Here is a 16,814-nt window from a genome sequence, read left to right on the forward strand (position 1 = left end):
TAGATGCAGCAACAAGTGTGACTTTTGCTCTTTTTACAGTAGGGTACATTCCCAGACACACAAAAGCCATAAATTTCTACACCCGCCACACATATTTCTTTCTCCCCCTGCCCCCAGTGCTGCAGTTGTGTGTAGAGCAGGGCTGTGGCAGGGTTAACTTGGGAGAGTATTGAGGACCAAGCAGAGAAGCTCAGAGAGCCACATTTGGCACTGAGGTCCACCACCCTGGCTTATACCATAAGAAATCTGTGAGGCTTTAAGATGCTGGAAACCTCCTTGGTCTTATAGGCACTGCATAATAGCAATGTGTGTTTTATGTTTTTAACTGTTTCCCGCTCTTGAAGACAGGTACAGTACTAGCTGGACTGAGGGGGGAAAATCACCATTAGTACTGTATTGCTCCCCCTTCCAGTGTCAAATATATGCTGTGTTTATGTCTAATTACGCATTTACATTTAAGTTGCCCCTTTTCCTTTCACTTGGGTGGTACCATAGGAGAGAAGAGAGGGCAAGCAATCTTCCAAACTAGGAAGTGGTGGGCTTAAGTACTGTACTGTGGTGCTCCTACCTCAACAGAGACTGTTATTTTTCTCTCAGAGATCTTAACACGTGGGACACAACTTCTCCATCTAGAGATATACTTGGCTCTTCTGTGTCCCCCCATTTTTTTCTTGCGCCACCACAGTCTATGCACTTTATAAATGATTGGCTTTGAAGGCTTTTGCAGAAAGTGGGAAATATACAGTATGCCATTCCCTACTATTTTTTGTTGGGAGCCCCCCAGAGTGGCTGGAGCAACCCAGTCAGATGGGCAGCATATAAATACATAAATAATAATAATAATTCCCTCTCTGCCATGGGTGAAGCATCAATTATCAAGTTGCTTCAGATATATTGTGAAGACTTCTCTCTCTGCCCCGCTTTCCCTGACCTGCAAGGCTGGACCCTGTTTTACCTCCCTGAATCTTCCGAATTTGTTTTATTATTTTGTTATTGTATTTTACTGGTTTTTGGCTGTGTTTTGGTTTAGTGTTGTTGTTATACTGTATACTGCTTTAAGATTTTTTTTGTAATGCTAAGCAGTATATAAATGCCTTTTAAATAAATACATTTTTAAAAACAATACAGTACAGTATATACCCTATCCCCCTTCACAATACGGATTCCCTCCACCCCCACACGTTTCTAATTTAATACGGGGACGTGTGTCGTGAGATTTCCCCCTAAGCCAGGAGGGCGCCGAGTTCGCCCTGTTAAGAGGGAAGGGAAGGAAGTGAGGGTCGATTGGAGGAGAAAAGAATTTGAGAGAGAGAGAGAGAGAGAGAGAGAGAGAGAGAGAGAGAGAGGGCGGGGAAAAGGCGTGCGCGAAAGAGAAATACACACCGTAAAAGCGCGAGCTGTAGGTCGCTCCACCCAATCAGCGCGCGCAGAGCCGTCAAGGCGCCCAATCGCCGTCCACCCGCGCGCGCGAGCGCCCCCTTTAATTTGGGTTTGAGCCCCGCAACTGCCACTGGCGCCGCCGCCGCCGCCCTCCCCCCAAATCTCCCCGCCCTTTTCCCAAGCAACCGTTCCTCAAACTCGCTGCCTCTCGCGCACGCGCTCCTCCTCCGCCAGCGGCCTCGCGCTCGCTCCTCCTCCTCCTATTCGGGAGCGCGCCTGCAGGGGCAACAGGAGTCAAACCCAGCCGCGCGGCTGAAGGGGAAAGAAGGCGGCGGCTGAGGCGCTAGCGGGAATTGAGGGAGACTCGTCGTCCTCCTCCTCAGCCATGGCGGAGAGAGGGGCGCTCGGCGGCCAGCGGGGCTCGCTCACGCCTTCGCTGCACCAGCCGGCATCCAGCGCCTCAGCCTCTTCGGCGTCTCCGGCTGCACAGAGCCTTTCAGGGCAGCCTCCGCCGCCGACGGCGGTGCTACAGCAGCAGCAGCTGGCGCCTCCTCCTGCTCCTCCGGCGGCGGCGGCGCCTTCGTTGTCTCAGCCGGCCGCTCTCGGCCCCGGAGGAGGCTCTCTGGCCCCGGGGGGAGGCGGCTCGGGGGCTCCCGGGTCAGGCGCAGCGGCGGCGACGGCAGGGGGGCGCCCGGTCCAGATGAACCTTTACGCCACCTGGGAGGTGGACCGGAGCTCGCCCAGCTGCGTGCCCAGGTGAGGAAGTGGGGGTGGGGGGGAGGAGAGAGAGAGACTCTTTCCTTCCTTTTACATTCTTTAGTACAGATTTTATGAATTCAGTGGCATAGAAATGTGCATTTAATCAACCGATTCCCTGAGGGGTAAGTAGTAGCCGTGTCGCAGCAGCAGCAACACACCAGAGGAGGAAGAGGAGTCGTCTTTGTGGGCAAGCTGGAGGTTTAGCACGTTTATCTGCTTTTGTTGGGCCGCAAGGTTTCTTTCCCTCCAACCTCATATCTTCTTCTCCACGTCTGTCTCCCCCCCCCCACGCCTCACCCCGTTATCTCCCTCCGTTTACCTTCGCAGGTGTGGAAGTCAAGCCCGACCCCACCCACTCCCTAAGACCTACTTGCTCTATCGCCTGCCAAAAAGGGAAAAGAAAAAAAACACACACAGAGAGAAAAGGCGCCTCCCTATTTTAAGTATTTACGTCCCTCCTCCTTGGGGAATAAAGGATGAAACCTAACCCTTAGACGTCATTTATCTGTTCCCCCCCATATTTACAAAGTGTGTGTGTGGAGGGGAATGATAGAAAATTGCTTCTTTTAATCACACACGCTTGAATGTTAGAGAGTGGTTTGCCTTTATGTGGGGCTGTGGGTTGATGTTTAAGGAGTGGGAAATCGAGGGAGGCTGTATATTTGTGCATATTTTGGAAGAAAAGCTGGAAAAGGATAAAACAGAATAAATTAACCCCATGTGTACACTTAAAACAGAACCAGCCCCTTCATCTGGAAACACCTACTTCTGTCCCCACCCATGTAAAGGTGAATGAGGTTCTGTTAACCAGAACCCTCCCTCAGCAAATGTAAAGGATGTGGGATGTTCTCCTCCTCTATAAGTCAGTATGCTTATGTGGGAGGGGCTTGCCCTTCTGTGTGCTGGGGATGTAGGTTTTTCAAAGTGGAGCGGTTATTTAAATGATATTTAAGAGAAATATATATGAGTGAGGGTGGGCGTTGGAATTTCGAAGTTGAGGAGTTGTTTCTTCTTCAACAGTCATCCATACACATAAGAAGCAGCTCATTTTAAAACAGATGTGTCCCTGACCACATATAATAGAGGACAAGTCAACCTTCCTCACATAATGGAGAACTTGCCTTTTACCCTTCAAGGTTTAGCTTTTCCCCCATCAAAAGGAGAATTATCACCCCACCCCTTTTCGTTAGGAAAGAAGTGGATCTCTCCCTTTTCCATAATATAATTTGACTAAGTAGGAAGATGTTCTGCCTAATAAAAGGAAATTATCCACAGCCCACTCACTTGGTAAAGTTGACATGATTTCCCCGGTGAGAGTAAGGTCTTCACTCACGTAGATACTATATTCTGATTTGCATATGCACACCCTGCTTCAAGGCATGAGCAAAATCATTTCCTTATTATGAAAGCAAGCTGCACCACCCCATCTTTGCCTTCATTTATTCCAAATAAGTGACCTTGGCCTTTTGAAGTGAAACAGAGCTCTGTTCTTCCTGTGGGGGTTTTCCATTAGGTGTTAGTAAGAATGCTTACCACTTAAACTTTCCCTTTGGGGAGATTGGGACTTCTGCCCTTTCCCTGTGATGATTCTTTCAGAAACCCTCAGATGAAATCTGCCAAATCTTATAAAGGCAGCTACTTTCCAGTGAGGTTCCTAAAACAACCACTGATAAAGATGCTTTATTGATACAATGGTAACTCTCCATATACTCTTCTTTCCTCGATAAATGCTTCTCAGGTGAATATGAAAAGAACCACCTAAGACATTAAAACAAACTTTTCTAGCTCCATTTAGCTTCTCTTAGCTGAAATATATGCAACAGTAGCTCCTCTAGAAACCATTCTGCATGCCACTTTACTGCCTCATTGACAGCGAGATTAGTAAAAGTGGATTTCCTGGATCTTTCCATCTGTGGAGTGTAGAAGAGGTGAAATGACCCAATGCTGTCTTAGTTTTAAGATCTTTCAGTCCCCCTCCCCAAGGCAGTCTTGTGCAGTCTTGTATTTTCATTCAGAAATCAAACCACTTTCAAAAGCCAAAAATATCACTGTCCTACAACAGAACTTTTACTGTGCAACAAGGTAAGAGCTTACCGTATGTGGAGTTGTCTTATTATTTTATAAAGTTCTGTAATTTAAGGGAACCTTAAGAACTTTGCTGTCCAACAGAGCTGTCATTATGGTCATTCCCTTATTCTTGTCATTTGTATCTAACAACCCCTATACACAGGACTTGGTTGGTTATGGACCAATCGCCTTGCTATTCCAATCGCCTGTGAGAGTGAGTTTGCTGTCTGCAGGTTATAGGCTCAACACAACCCCAAATGGAACATTTTGCATGAGTATGGCTGCATTTGTAGCTTGATTTTCTTCATCTGGATATACTGTGGGTAGTGCGCAGAACTTAAAACCTGATGAACTAAAAAACAATGAAATGCCTTCTGCAATTACTGACAGTCTCCCTCACCTGTGTTGATGAGCACTTGTTCCGCTAAATGAGTTTCTTCTATCCTAAATGACCTGTATAGTTTAATGTCCTTGTAATGACTTTGTCTATATATCCCCTTTTAGTTGCATGAAGTGAAACCGGCTAAGCTATAAGATCAACTTTCCTCCTTTTCCTCCTTGTGCTTAAAGCAAAGACATACTCCTCTCCTGTCTCTCTTCGTTAAATTATATTTATTATTTGTGTTGAACTGCTGCTGTTCTGAGGACAGCCAAGATAGACAGGCCGGCCACTCTGTTCTCTTTGGGTGGCAAAAAATTGGCATAAGTAGGAAACAGCAGTTTTTGTCTACTGGGAGATGAGCCGCTATCTCAAACTGATTGATTACTGTTTATTTTTAGTCTGCCTATACCTGTTTGATCTTGAAGAACCCAGGTGGCTGATTATTCTTCTCTCAAACAGACACCATGCTTGTTACAGGAATTATTATGCTAATCCCTTGTTCAGAACCTACATGAGACTTGGCCCATATTTTTTCTGCTAACAAGCATAATATCAGCATGTTTCTAACATCTATGATGCTGTGTTGTGGCATTTTGTGACAGCTGAGACTTGTCTCAAGGGCAGTATTTTTCCTGCCCACCTCTTAAACAAGAATCAAACAATAATGGGTCTATTGCTAATCTTTAGACAAAGCTTAATTGAAGGATTTGTCTCAATAGCTGAATAATTTGCTTCAAAAGCTGAATGTTAATTTGCTGTAGTTTTTTCTTGTTGTTTTTTACATCCCCTTGGTTTGAATTCATGGTTTTGTTTCTCTGCTCAGTCACCGTTTGGGGGAGGACCTTTTAAATACAGTACATAGTTCAAATAGCTTTTTGAAAGCTGTAGGGAATAATCCTAGCCAGATTTGAACTGAAATACAGCAAAGAGCAAACCCCTTTCATCCAGCATGCAAAAACAAAAGGTCCAATATTTTAACAATTATTTCTCACCATATTAAAACAAACACACCAGTTGTAGTCATATAACTGAATCATTTGTTTTGCTGAAATTTGGGTTATTTTAAAACTTCCAGTATCCTGACTTTTAATGTTGTATTCAAAATGATTGATTAGTGTCCAGAGTACTGAATGTACTTTGGGCTTTGCGATCCATGTCTATTGTCTGTTTATAATGAAGGAGTGGACTAACCAATGATTTGGGCTTATTTTGCATATGCAGGTTAGTTCCCTCACCCTGTTTCTGAGATAGCTGTGTTTGTTATGACTCAAGAATCTGCCTGTGATTACAGTAATCAAAAGAACACTTACTGTAAGATGGTATTCTTGTAAAAAAAAAGGGGGGGGGAGGCTTCTGCTCTAAATAAGAAATTGGTTTAAGGCCACAAGGGGTCATAACAGTCATTCCAATGCAATATCTTGCCATGTTTACTTTTTGAATAAAACACAATTCTCTGTCTGAAAGCAGTAGCTCTGAGACTGAGGGTTACTGGAGAGGTGTGAGCTATTTTCTTTTTCTTGGGTGATCACTGTCCGTGTCTCAGTTGTACTAGCAATTGGTCCTCCTATGTTCTGTATTGCTTCTGGTTGATGTATCTATGAGACAGCCAAAAATAGTTGATAAGCTCCTCCTATTTCACATGGCTCTTGAGCTCTATTACATGACACCGGAAAGCATATTGCATGCTTTACTAATACAGGAATTTAGTTCCTGCCACAGAGGAAGTTACTGTCTTTTCCATTCCAGAGGTGTCAGTAGTGATTGACTCTTACACTTTGCCATTTTTATAGGGATATTTTAACATCATGTTAAAAGAATTTGGACATGCGGTATCTGACACAGTTGAGATGGCCTGAAATAAATCCTTTGCCTAGGGCAAATACATATATTTGTGTTGTTATTAATCCAACCACTTGTCTGACACCTCATGTCATTATTATACTGTATGCTCACCTGGGAGTAAGTCTTACTGAGCATAATAGGCCTAGTAAAATCTTGTGCATGCCTACTCAAAAATAACTCTCATTGAGTTACATCAGATGTACACCCAGGTAAGGGTAGATAATTGTAGTCTACGTCATTTGGAACATGAGCTCAATATAGCAACCCCCTCTTTGTGTAGTTCCAGGATAATAGAATTTGACAACACTTCCTTTTTTGTTTTTGTTTCTTCTCTCTATTGCACTTTTTGGTATAAAATATGTATTTGCTGTGCTCATCCTTTCCTCCCAGCTGAATGGCTCCGCTGATTTCCTTAGTGCAAAAGTAACTGTAGCAGGTGGAAAGGCAAGTTCTGCCAATGCTACATTTTTCCCTTTCAATAAAAAGTAACTTCTTAATGTTTCCATTGAGTTTATTGACTTGTAAATAGAACTTCAACATGTTTTTATAGTAGATAATACAACTCAGAGTCTGAACAGCTTAATTTATCCAAGTTACATGTTTTTGTGACTCTTCTTTTACATGCGAGAGCATTAGAGTAATATTAGAAACTTTCTGTGGAGATAACATTTCTTCAGAGTGTGCATGCATTTGAATCACACTATTATCTAAATCTTCTTTCAAAATCTAAAACCTTTTATGATTCTTGAAAGGTTTCACTGTCTAGTATTCGTATAGTTACATTATTATGAAGTCTTTGACAAACAAGATACTAGCAATTCCCCACTACTCCAGAAAGTTGTAACAAAGTGCTTGATGGTTTCTAAAGCAGGGAATATAGATTTGATCAGGCCCTATTAATTTAGATACTTAGCTTAGTTGCTTTAACCAAACATTGTTGCAGTCTTTAGTTATAGTTATGCTTGATACTGATTTAATATCAGGCCATTTCAGGTTGCGATTGGGGTTTTTCTCCCTGGAAAAAATTCCTGGTTTGTTGCATATAATATGGGGAGCTTTTCTCCTTCTTGACATGTTGCAATTATGGTAGCAAAATGTGGCAGACCACCATTCTGTGGGGATCACTCTTTTCTCATTGTACTAATTAAATGTTGTCTAGAATGGGTGTCAGATATGATGTGCAATTTTGATGGTTAATTGCTCCCTTATGTATGTGGCTGGGTGGCTTCCCTCAGTGATCATGATTTGTAATTTACCGTACTTACCAACTTTACTATTGGGGTGGAATATGGGGCATGACTTGGGACCACTTAGAATTTAATTATTTTTCTTCAAGACCTTTTGGCATATACAGGGCACATTTTGTGTGCTTTGTGGAACAAATAGCATTTAATACTGATACTAAATGTTGCTTTTACTTCCACCAGAGTGAGTTTTTCCTAACACCCCAAAGGTATTGCTATAATACTTTACTTCCGTGACATTTTTTCTTGTTAAGGAGGTGACACAGTTTTGTCACACTGAATGAAGAAAACTCTTAGTAAGGCCAGTGCACTTCACAGCATGTTAAGCATTACATGCATTTGCCATATAACATATGGCCATCTACCCCAGGATGGGGAACCTATGGCCCTCCAGATGTTGTTGGACTCCAATTCTCCGCATTCCTGACCATTGGCCATGCCGGATGGAGCTGATGGGAGCTGGAGTCCAATAACACCTGGAGGAGCATATGTTAGCTGTCTACGATCTAACCAATCATCTATAAAAACAGTTGCAAGTTATCAGTGGGTTGGATAAGAAATATGGGCAGGTCAGATCTTTTGCCAGGTGCTATTTCAGTTGCTGATTTTGTGAATATTAGAAAGCTTTTATAGTAAGATGGGTGCCTAGTTAATTTTTAGTTGATTAATCACCTACCTTTTAGCCAATTTTAAAAATGTGTATTAAGAAAAACTTTACTTTTTTTCTTTGATAGTGAAGTACAGTACATGAGAATTTGGTAAATGGAAGCTACTCCGTTGAATATTTTGATTCTCCCAACAAAAGCACACAAGGCTTAAAATAGCTTCAAAAAAATAAACAAACTTGCCCTTATATTTTGGTTTCATCAATTGCTTTTATGAATACAATTAAATTGTTCTTTTTCTGATTAAAATTAACCCTGTTAAAGTATCAGATTTGCTGATTTTTAAAGCTTGCAGTCCTATTCCATAAATGTTTTCTGGCAGGAGTTGTGAAAGTTCAAAGTTGCATTAAGAAATAAGCAAATTGGCTTAGAAGTTTGGTTCCATTCATTTAATTTTCTCACATGTTCAGTTCCTAACAGTAACTCTTTTCTACAGTGTGTTTCAATATTATTGTAGTAACTTATTGCTCTCCTGAATGACCTTGTCTGTTGTTAGCTTAGTGATAGGAACTTTATTGTTGAGCCAATTAATCTGTTCTGGAAGTGTTTTGAATCAAGGAAAAACAAGGCCTATTCTTGGCACCTCAATCCTGCACATGTTTACTCAGATTAAGGCCTATTTCCACCAAAGAAATATAGCAAGCAAATAAAAAGAGAACCCACACAAGTGATCCTGACACAAAACCCCACACATACACTAAGTAAAAGAATAGAAGCATTTGCCACCCACCCCACCCTTCTCCTCTTTGCCCCCCTTCCTTCCTAACTATATACTGCATGAACACTAATAGGGTTGCCATATTTCAAACAGGATGTTGCTGAGGTTTGTTTTTGTTTTTGGGGTTTTTTAGAAGCACACCAAAATTGTTGAGCTTTTTTGGGGAAACTTCCACTTAAAACTTAAAATAGTAATTTTCAGCTTTCGGAGATTTTTCTGTTGCTGTTTCCATCACGTTGGCATGCATCCAGGTGTCCGTCCGTCCCCCCAATGCTATTTTTATACCCCAAAGCCAGGACATGTTAGGAATTTTCCTGATGTATGGCAAGCCTAAACACTAATGTCTCCCCCAAAATGAAACAGATCTGTAGAAAAAAACAAGTTGAAAAAAGAGACAACGCACATATTTTTGTAAGTTCAGAAGTCTTTAATAAAAAATATTTTAAAAATAAGGTCTATTGGGTCCAGTTAATCTTATTCTGAAACAGGTTTCAGGTTATGTAGGCCTTCAGGCTTAAGGTAAAGATAAAGGGACCCCTGACCATTAGGTTCAGTTGTGACCGACTCTGGGGTTGCGGCGCTCATCTCGCTTTATCAGCCGAGGGAGCCGGTGTAGAGCTTCCGGGTCATGTGGCCAGCATAACTAAGCCGCTTCTGGAGAACCAGAACAGTGCACGGAAACACCGTTTACCTTCCTGCTGGAACGGTAGCTATTTATCTACTTGCACTTTGACGTGCTTTTGGACTGCTAGGTTGGCAGGAGCAGGGACCGAGCAACAGGAGCTCAACACCGTCACATGGATTCGAACTGCCGACCTTCTGATCGGCAAGTCTTAGGCTCTGTGGTTTAACCCACGGGGCCACCCACATCCCTTTCAGGCTTAGGGTAATGACCGGCAATTTACATTGGTGTGGTCCCTCTGAGGTAAATGGAAATATATGAATGTTAAGTGTTTTGAGTTGGGCCCTTCAGAATTCACATGATTTGTGAATTAAGATCTTAGTCTAGTGGTAACTAAAAGTGGGTTTAATGCAGGTTAGCCACCCCTGATCCAGCAATACATATACCATAAAATATATACACAACTGTTGTCAAAATTCTGTGTTTATGTGACTTTAGAAGCTTTTGTTACTATTTTTTTTTTTTATATCCCTTGAATCCTGTTTTCATCCTGTCATTTTGTGTCTCATTTGCCTTGGATCTCTTCTGAATTCTTTGCTGTGGATAGACTTTCTGGATAACAATTAATTCAACTGAGGCCAGTGGCTTTTCTGATATTGTATCTAATCTTCAAAATGAACAATTAATCCTCAACAATGCTTTCTGGTGACTCGGTTTTTATTTGACCTCTGTTCAGGGAACATTAGTGTTTGAAGTTAAACATAGGCATGGATAGGCCTGACATTGTAAATGGGATCTATTAATTGTTTTCATTTTAGATCAAAAGAAAAGAGCTCTTGTGCCACTCTCAAACTTCGAGCAGTTTTTAGCCTACGCGTAATTAACCTAACTACAGACATCTTGGGAAAGCAATGGCCTTTTGCTGTAAAATTCATTAATGGATGCTCTCTCCACCAACTAATAGTAGGCTATGTTTACAGGAACGTTTGCACTGCAGTAGCATTAGTAGACACAAAGCAAAACCTTCATGTTAAATATCAAAATGCTCTAGAACAGGCACGCCCAACTCCCAAGAGGTAGCGATCTACTCACAGTATATAAAAAAGGCATTGATCTACCTATTGTCGTTGGAGGATGGACCAGAGTTGTTGCTGAGCTCTTTTTAGGAAGTCAGAGCTGTTGAGCTTTTTGGGGGGTGAATATCACTAAGGGCCCAAAGATCGACCAGGAGCACCCCACGATCAACCTGTTGGACATGCCTGCTTAGGCCCAGAAGTGTTTCTTGCCGTGCATGTTTTAATTCCACATGGGAGATCAAGTTCTGAGGTGGAGCCATCTAGCAGTAAGAATTGCTTAGTTACGTGGATATAACAGGCAGTGGCGGCGCATCTCCTGGGGCGCCATCTGCGGGGGTGGGGCTCCCAGCACAGGTGGGGGGGCAGCCGTGATGGCAGCCTGCCAGGATCGCACTGCCAAGGGCAGTGCACCTCCCCCCCCCACTTCTCTTCCTCCACCAGTGATAACAGGCTTTCTCAGTGGTTCTACCCCCCACCACTGAAATGGTGGAACAGAGGCAGAACCACTCACAAAATGGTAGCACAGGGCAGCAGTCATATCACAGAACTATAAAGCAAAATACAACGACACTATTACCAGAGGCGGACCTTGAGGTCTCAAATTTCAGCAGTGCCCTGTGTGACACCAGAATTCAGCACCCTTGCCTCTCACCTTCCATTTTTTATCATAGTTGTGGCAATCCCTGTGCTGTCCCTGAGGCACATGCACTGTGTGGCTGAACCAGTCACACTACCCTAAATCCACCTCTGCTGTTATGATGCAGCATTGTGGGATGTAAAATGGCATCCCATGTCACCACTTCTGCTTCTTTTAGCCCTGCAGGTTTGGTGACCTTGGGTCAGTGCTTGTGAGGATAAAATAGAGGACCTCCCCAAAAACTTTACCTCCCTTGAGGTAAATGACACCCCATCTCTATTTCGTGCCCTCCTCTACTTCATGCCCATTGTCCGTCCCTACAAAAACTGAAGAAACAAGTACTTTACTGATCTTTCTCTTACAACTTTCGGAAACCTTTGTTATAATTTAGTACCATTGCCAATAAAAAATTGTCTTTGGGAGAATTATCACTAGACAGTTATTCATCTCCATTCTAAATTGTGGAAGGCAAAATTAATGCACAGGTAATAAGAGGCATTGTGCATCCTTTTTGCTGATATGTTGGAAAGACTTCTAGAGAGGTTTCTTCACTTTGTAGCTTCACATTCATAACTGTAGTATTGAATGCAAATATAATACATGAACTGAAATAGTCTCCTGTTTTATCCCAAAAAAGTAATTATGTGATCTGTGTTAGGCAAAACGAATATTTGGGCAAGGAAGGGTATAATTTTTTTCCAGCAGGTTAAGTATTTGTTATAAAAGAATTTGGATATTGATAAAGATACCTTGTCTGTCAAACACAGATAGACATTGTGAGTTAAAATTTCTAAACCTTGAGGTTTAAATTTCTGGGGAGGAATCAAGCAGGACTTCATATTCCCTCTTGTAAGCCCTGCAAATTGGCTCCAGTGCATTCATCAACCCTCTGGAGCATTTTTTTGAGGGCACATGGAGAACCTGAAGGGAGGAGAGGAAGGTGAACCTCTGTTGCATGGGTGGAAATTTGTTCCTCTCACACACGGACTAGCATTGCATGCTACCACTGAAATAATCAATGCCTTCTATATTAACAGGTCTTATTTTGGGGTTTGCTAAATTATAAATTTATCAAAGCAAGTTGAACTTACAGTTTAGCCTAGGTATTTAAAAATGCTATGCAGGATTAATGCAAATATGAAGATGAATGGTAGCTGGTAATGAATTGAATAGATTTGATCCAGTTTAATTTGAATATCTATTTAAACTAGAACTACAGCCTAAACATTTATTTAAAGGCTGCTCTTTCTGAATCTAAGGTCATTTGTCAATGAGGATTAAGGTGCACAATCTTAAATGTCATGCTATAATTTATTTTTTAAGTATGCTTAGATTACAATACAAAAATGGTTTGTGTATTTAAAAACATAATGGAAGCTTTTCAGAGCTAGAAAAATAGTTCACATTTCTATAGTTCACTCAAGTGCTTCTTGTTGTTTCCCTGAAAGCCTATATCAGGAAGTAGCAACGTAGGAATAAAGTAAAGATGGCTCAAGGTCATAGAATACTTATTTTCACTCAGAAGTTAAAAACAAATATTAATATTCCACAGTTATCACAGTTATCACAGTAAACAAATATTCAACACGCTCACTATAGTGGTGTTTAAGGCTCTTCAGAAATGTGAAAGGAAAGAATTTAAAGATATTGGAGAATAAGGCAGCATGAGTTCACCAGACCCGTCATGTCTGAATATTCTGTATATGAAGATAAGTCATCTTCTCAAAAGAACTGGTTTTCTGGGCATCACCAGTTTAGACTTTTTGACATGGTCGGCTATACTTCAATTATGTAGTTTCTGGAATATTAGCAAATGTTGTGATTAGGATCACATTGTGCTTATTCTGACATTTTCTGTTAATGTGAACAAAAGACGACTCAAATAACATCATGTTGACATAGCACCGATAGGGCCAAAAACGACAGGGATTTGTTTTGGCTGGCAAAATACTCCCAAATGACTTTAAGCTGCTCTGGCAGAAATACCTGGTCGGAACTACTTAGCCCAGTGACACCACAAAAACATAATAATGAAATGGATGTTGTGGAAGGAAAATGATAATTAACAGCAGTTGATTTGAAGGTTTGCATTTCCAAAATCCCTCTTTGGTTGTGATGTAGAGTGAAAATAGATTGCTGTAATAGGGTTATTTAAATTGTAACCCTAGCTTGCCAGACTTCCCCCATTCCATTTTTGAAGAGGCAGATACAGATACTGAAAATGAAACTGTTCTGCTTTATGTTGATTGCTGCTCTTGCATATATTTGAGATTTTTTAGGAATACACCCACTATGCGCATTTCTAGGGGAAATTGTTGCTAAATTTTGGCTGATTCTATTCATTACCATAGCAGAAGAGCTTTACAGCTATTTTATTATTTGTATTTATAGTCCACCCTTCATCAGATGGTTCCAATTCCAAGACATTACAAAAAACCTAATTAAAATAAGTACAATGTTTAGTTAATATATCGAGAGTAGCAGATATTGCTGTGCATTGCCGTGCACTACTGTTCTGTGTTGCTGTTTTGTTGTTCTGATGGTGGTGGCTTAGTTGATTTTCTTTTATAATTATATCACTGAATCTGGACTTTTTGCCTTCATACAAAGCAAGAGTTCACTGTTAATCCTTCCTGTGGGTAGTTTCAACATGAAGGCTATGACAGTGCTGCAACTTAGTTTGCCTCTAGTGTGGTATTGGCTTTCATCATTGAAAGTGCATTTGTATCCGCTTGTTGCTTCCAGAAACAAACATATCCCATGGAGTTAATATGAGTAAGTGGGATGCACTTGATTTTGGTCATTTTTAGCTATGTTTTAATCATATATGGCAGGGTTTACTACCCCTTTTGGTCCATGGGCACATTTGCAAACTGGAGAAACTTTGATGTACACCACACATGTACAGTGGTACCTCAGGTTAAGAACTTAATTCGTTCTGGGGGTCTGTTCTTAACCTGAAACTGTTCTTAACCTGAGGTACCACTTTAGCTAATGGGGCCTCCCTCTGCCACCACGCTACCGGAGCACAATTTCTGTTCTCATCCTGAAGTAAAGTTCTTAACCCAAGGTACTATTTCTGGGTTAGCGGAGTCTGTAACCTGAAGCGTCTGTAACCCGAGGTACCATTGTGATGTAACCAAGCTCCCCTCGCAATCTATTGTGTTGGGTTCAACAGAATGCTGCTTTCAATGTACTAATTTCAGTGGGAGGAGGGGCAGAAGAGGTAATCCTGTGGGTACTATTGAAGACCTCTGTAAGCACAAATGCACCTTCAGGTGTTATGTTGCCGACGCCTGATGCAGAGACAAGAAGTGTGCAGTTGCTCAAAGTGCAATGGAGATGGTAATTTCCTACCCTTTTGATTAAACTTGCCTTTCAAACCAGGAGGACTGAATTGTAGATTTTTTTTGTAAAGCATTCCAGTGGAGTTTGGGATTTTGCTCTTAGTTAACCAGTGTTACAGAACTAGATTGTATCATGACATTAAGCACAATTTAATCTGTTATAGCATTCTTATATTGCTTGGAAAGACACTAAAGCAGAAGTGACTTTGTTATAATTTTAAAACACTGTACCTTTTTCCTTATTGGGGAAGCCCATAATTCCTGCAGGGCTTTGCATATATAATTCTGCATGGAGAGTCCTTTCCGTATTTTTAAAGATAAGAAAGCTGCTTGGAACATACATTTCTGCCATGAGACCAGTATAAAACTGGAAAATAACACACTTAAATATAGCTATGCAGTTATTAAAATTAAAAATGAGGGTGCTGGTAGACAAACAACCTCTGCTCAAGTACATGTATGATAATTTAGACATTGCGTTGCATTGTCTATTGGATTTTTTGCAACATTTGCTGCTGTTTAGTTACAAGCTGGTATATCGACGCTGCTGCATCTGCAGTCCACTGTGCTTGTTATAACAGCTTATTTTCATCCACTAGAACCCTTTGGGTTGGGAGGGATCATCTGTGACTCATCTAGCTTGTGCATTGGGGCAGAATTGATTTAATTATGCTTAAATATCACTGATAGATGGGTGTCAAGAGAGAGCGCTCTGCTTTGGATCTCTGCAGAGCTGTTATCTGGAAGTGCCCTTGGCAATTTGTCCCACTGCCTGGCATCAAATATTTTTGTCACGTTCGAGATGTTGTTATTATTGTGGTATTTAAGATGAAGGGCTCCAGTCATGCAAGCTTGTTTATAACCTATCAGATAATGTCCTTTATTTGATTTAGGGCAGTGGATCACAGGCTTCTTCCAAATTGCAGAGCCCAACTGACTTCATTTGGATCTAGTCCATGCATAGGTGTCTACAGGATAAGTTTTTAATGAAGTACAATAAAAATTAGTAATTCAGAAACCTGATTTTCTGTACTGAACTGGCTAAATTAGATGAGTTCTCTTTAAAAGTACATGTGAAAAGGATCTAGGAGTATACAAAGGGGTTGTAGGGCCATGGCTTTTGCCCTGACTCCATTTTAACATGCAGCTTCTTCTGACTTCCCAGGGCAAGTATATGTAGGGGGAAGTCAGCTGTACTTGTGTACAGCTCCCCACATTGTTGGGAACCTTTATCATGCGGAGCTTGAAGCAGGCTTCCCACTTCAGATATTTGACCTAAACACACTAGAAACCAAAAGAGCAATGTAGCAATAATGGTGAGGCTAGAAGTGTGGTGAGAAACAACCAAATTAGAACAAGGAACAGTTTCCAACTTGCTATCCTGGCAGGCATGAAAACAGTATTGAGCTCATCCACTTCTTGGCCAAGGAGAACCTCCTGAGTGCTGTTCTACCTAACATTTCCTGTTACAATTTCTTGGCTGTCATATTTCATGATTCCACCTTGCAAATTTTCTTGTTTGTATTATGGTGAGGCCATGCACTATGAAGAACTATCTGGCAATGAATAAATGATGCAGCAGCTCTCCAGCCAACCTTAATGTACTACTTATGAAACTGCAATTACTAAAACATTTTATGAAGTTTATTACTAGATGGCAAGAATGACTCTGCAGAAATGGGCTCCTGAGATTTTAAGCATGTGAAAATACCCTAGCTTTCAAAATTGCTTTATTTTGTCTTTTAAAAAATGATCTGTGGTTTGGTGAGCACTGCTCTAAATTAATTTTTTCCTGGTGGTTATTTTTTATCCTTGCTGTTTGCCAGTGATCCTAAAAACATGCCTCAACTCACCCTGGATGATGAAATGGTAAGGAACCATTAGCTATTTTTGAGGTAGTCTACTTTACAAGAAACAGCATGAACAATACTACCTGAGTTTACTTACAGAGCTTTGCTGTCTTTCTGTGCATCATAAGCTGAGTCAACACAACATATGGTGTTGATTCTGTAAATCCACCAACACAATAAGCTGATGGGTGAAATGGTATTGTGTGATGGATCATTTACGGTACT

The 16,814-nt window shown here is 41.2% G+C and overlaps 1 protein-coding gene across 3 annotated transcripts in view; it reads left to right on the forward strand.

The window, feature by feature from the left end:
* Positions 1-1,563: 1,563 nt before the first annotated feature.
* Positions 1,564-16,814, forward strand: part of PACS1 (phosphofurin acidic cluster sorting protein 1) — a 70,686-nt gene continuing 55,435 nt past the window's right edge. Inside the window, exon 1 of one of the 3 annotated variants that reach the window (XM_083715609.1) lies at positions 1,564-2,136. In XM_083715609.1, coding sequence (XP_083571735.1) covers positions 1,766-2,136 — 371 coding nt within the window. In that variant the 5' untranslated portion in view covers positions 1,564-1,765. The remainder of the gene's footprint in view (positions 2,137-16,814) is intronic. The other 2 variants (XM_083715607.1, XM_083715608.1) reach the window with 2 other exon arrangements.

This window comes from Podarcis gaigeae (genome assembly GCF_964106915.1).
Source record: "Podarcis gaigeae genome assembly, chromosome: 16".
Lineage (NCBI taxonomy): Eukaryota > Metazoa > Chordata > Lepidosauria > Squamata > Lacertidae > Podarcis > Podarcis gaigeae.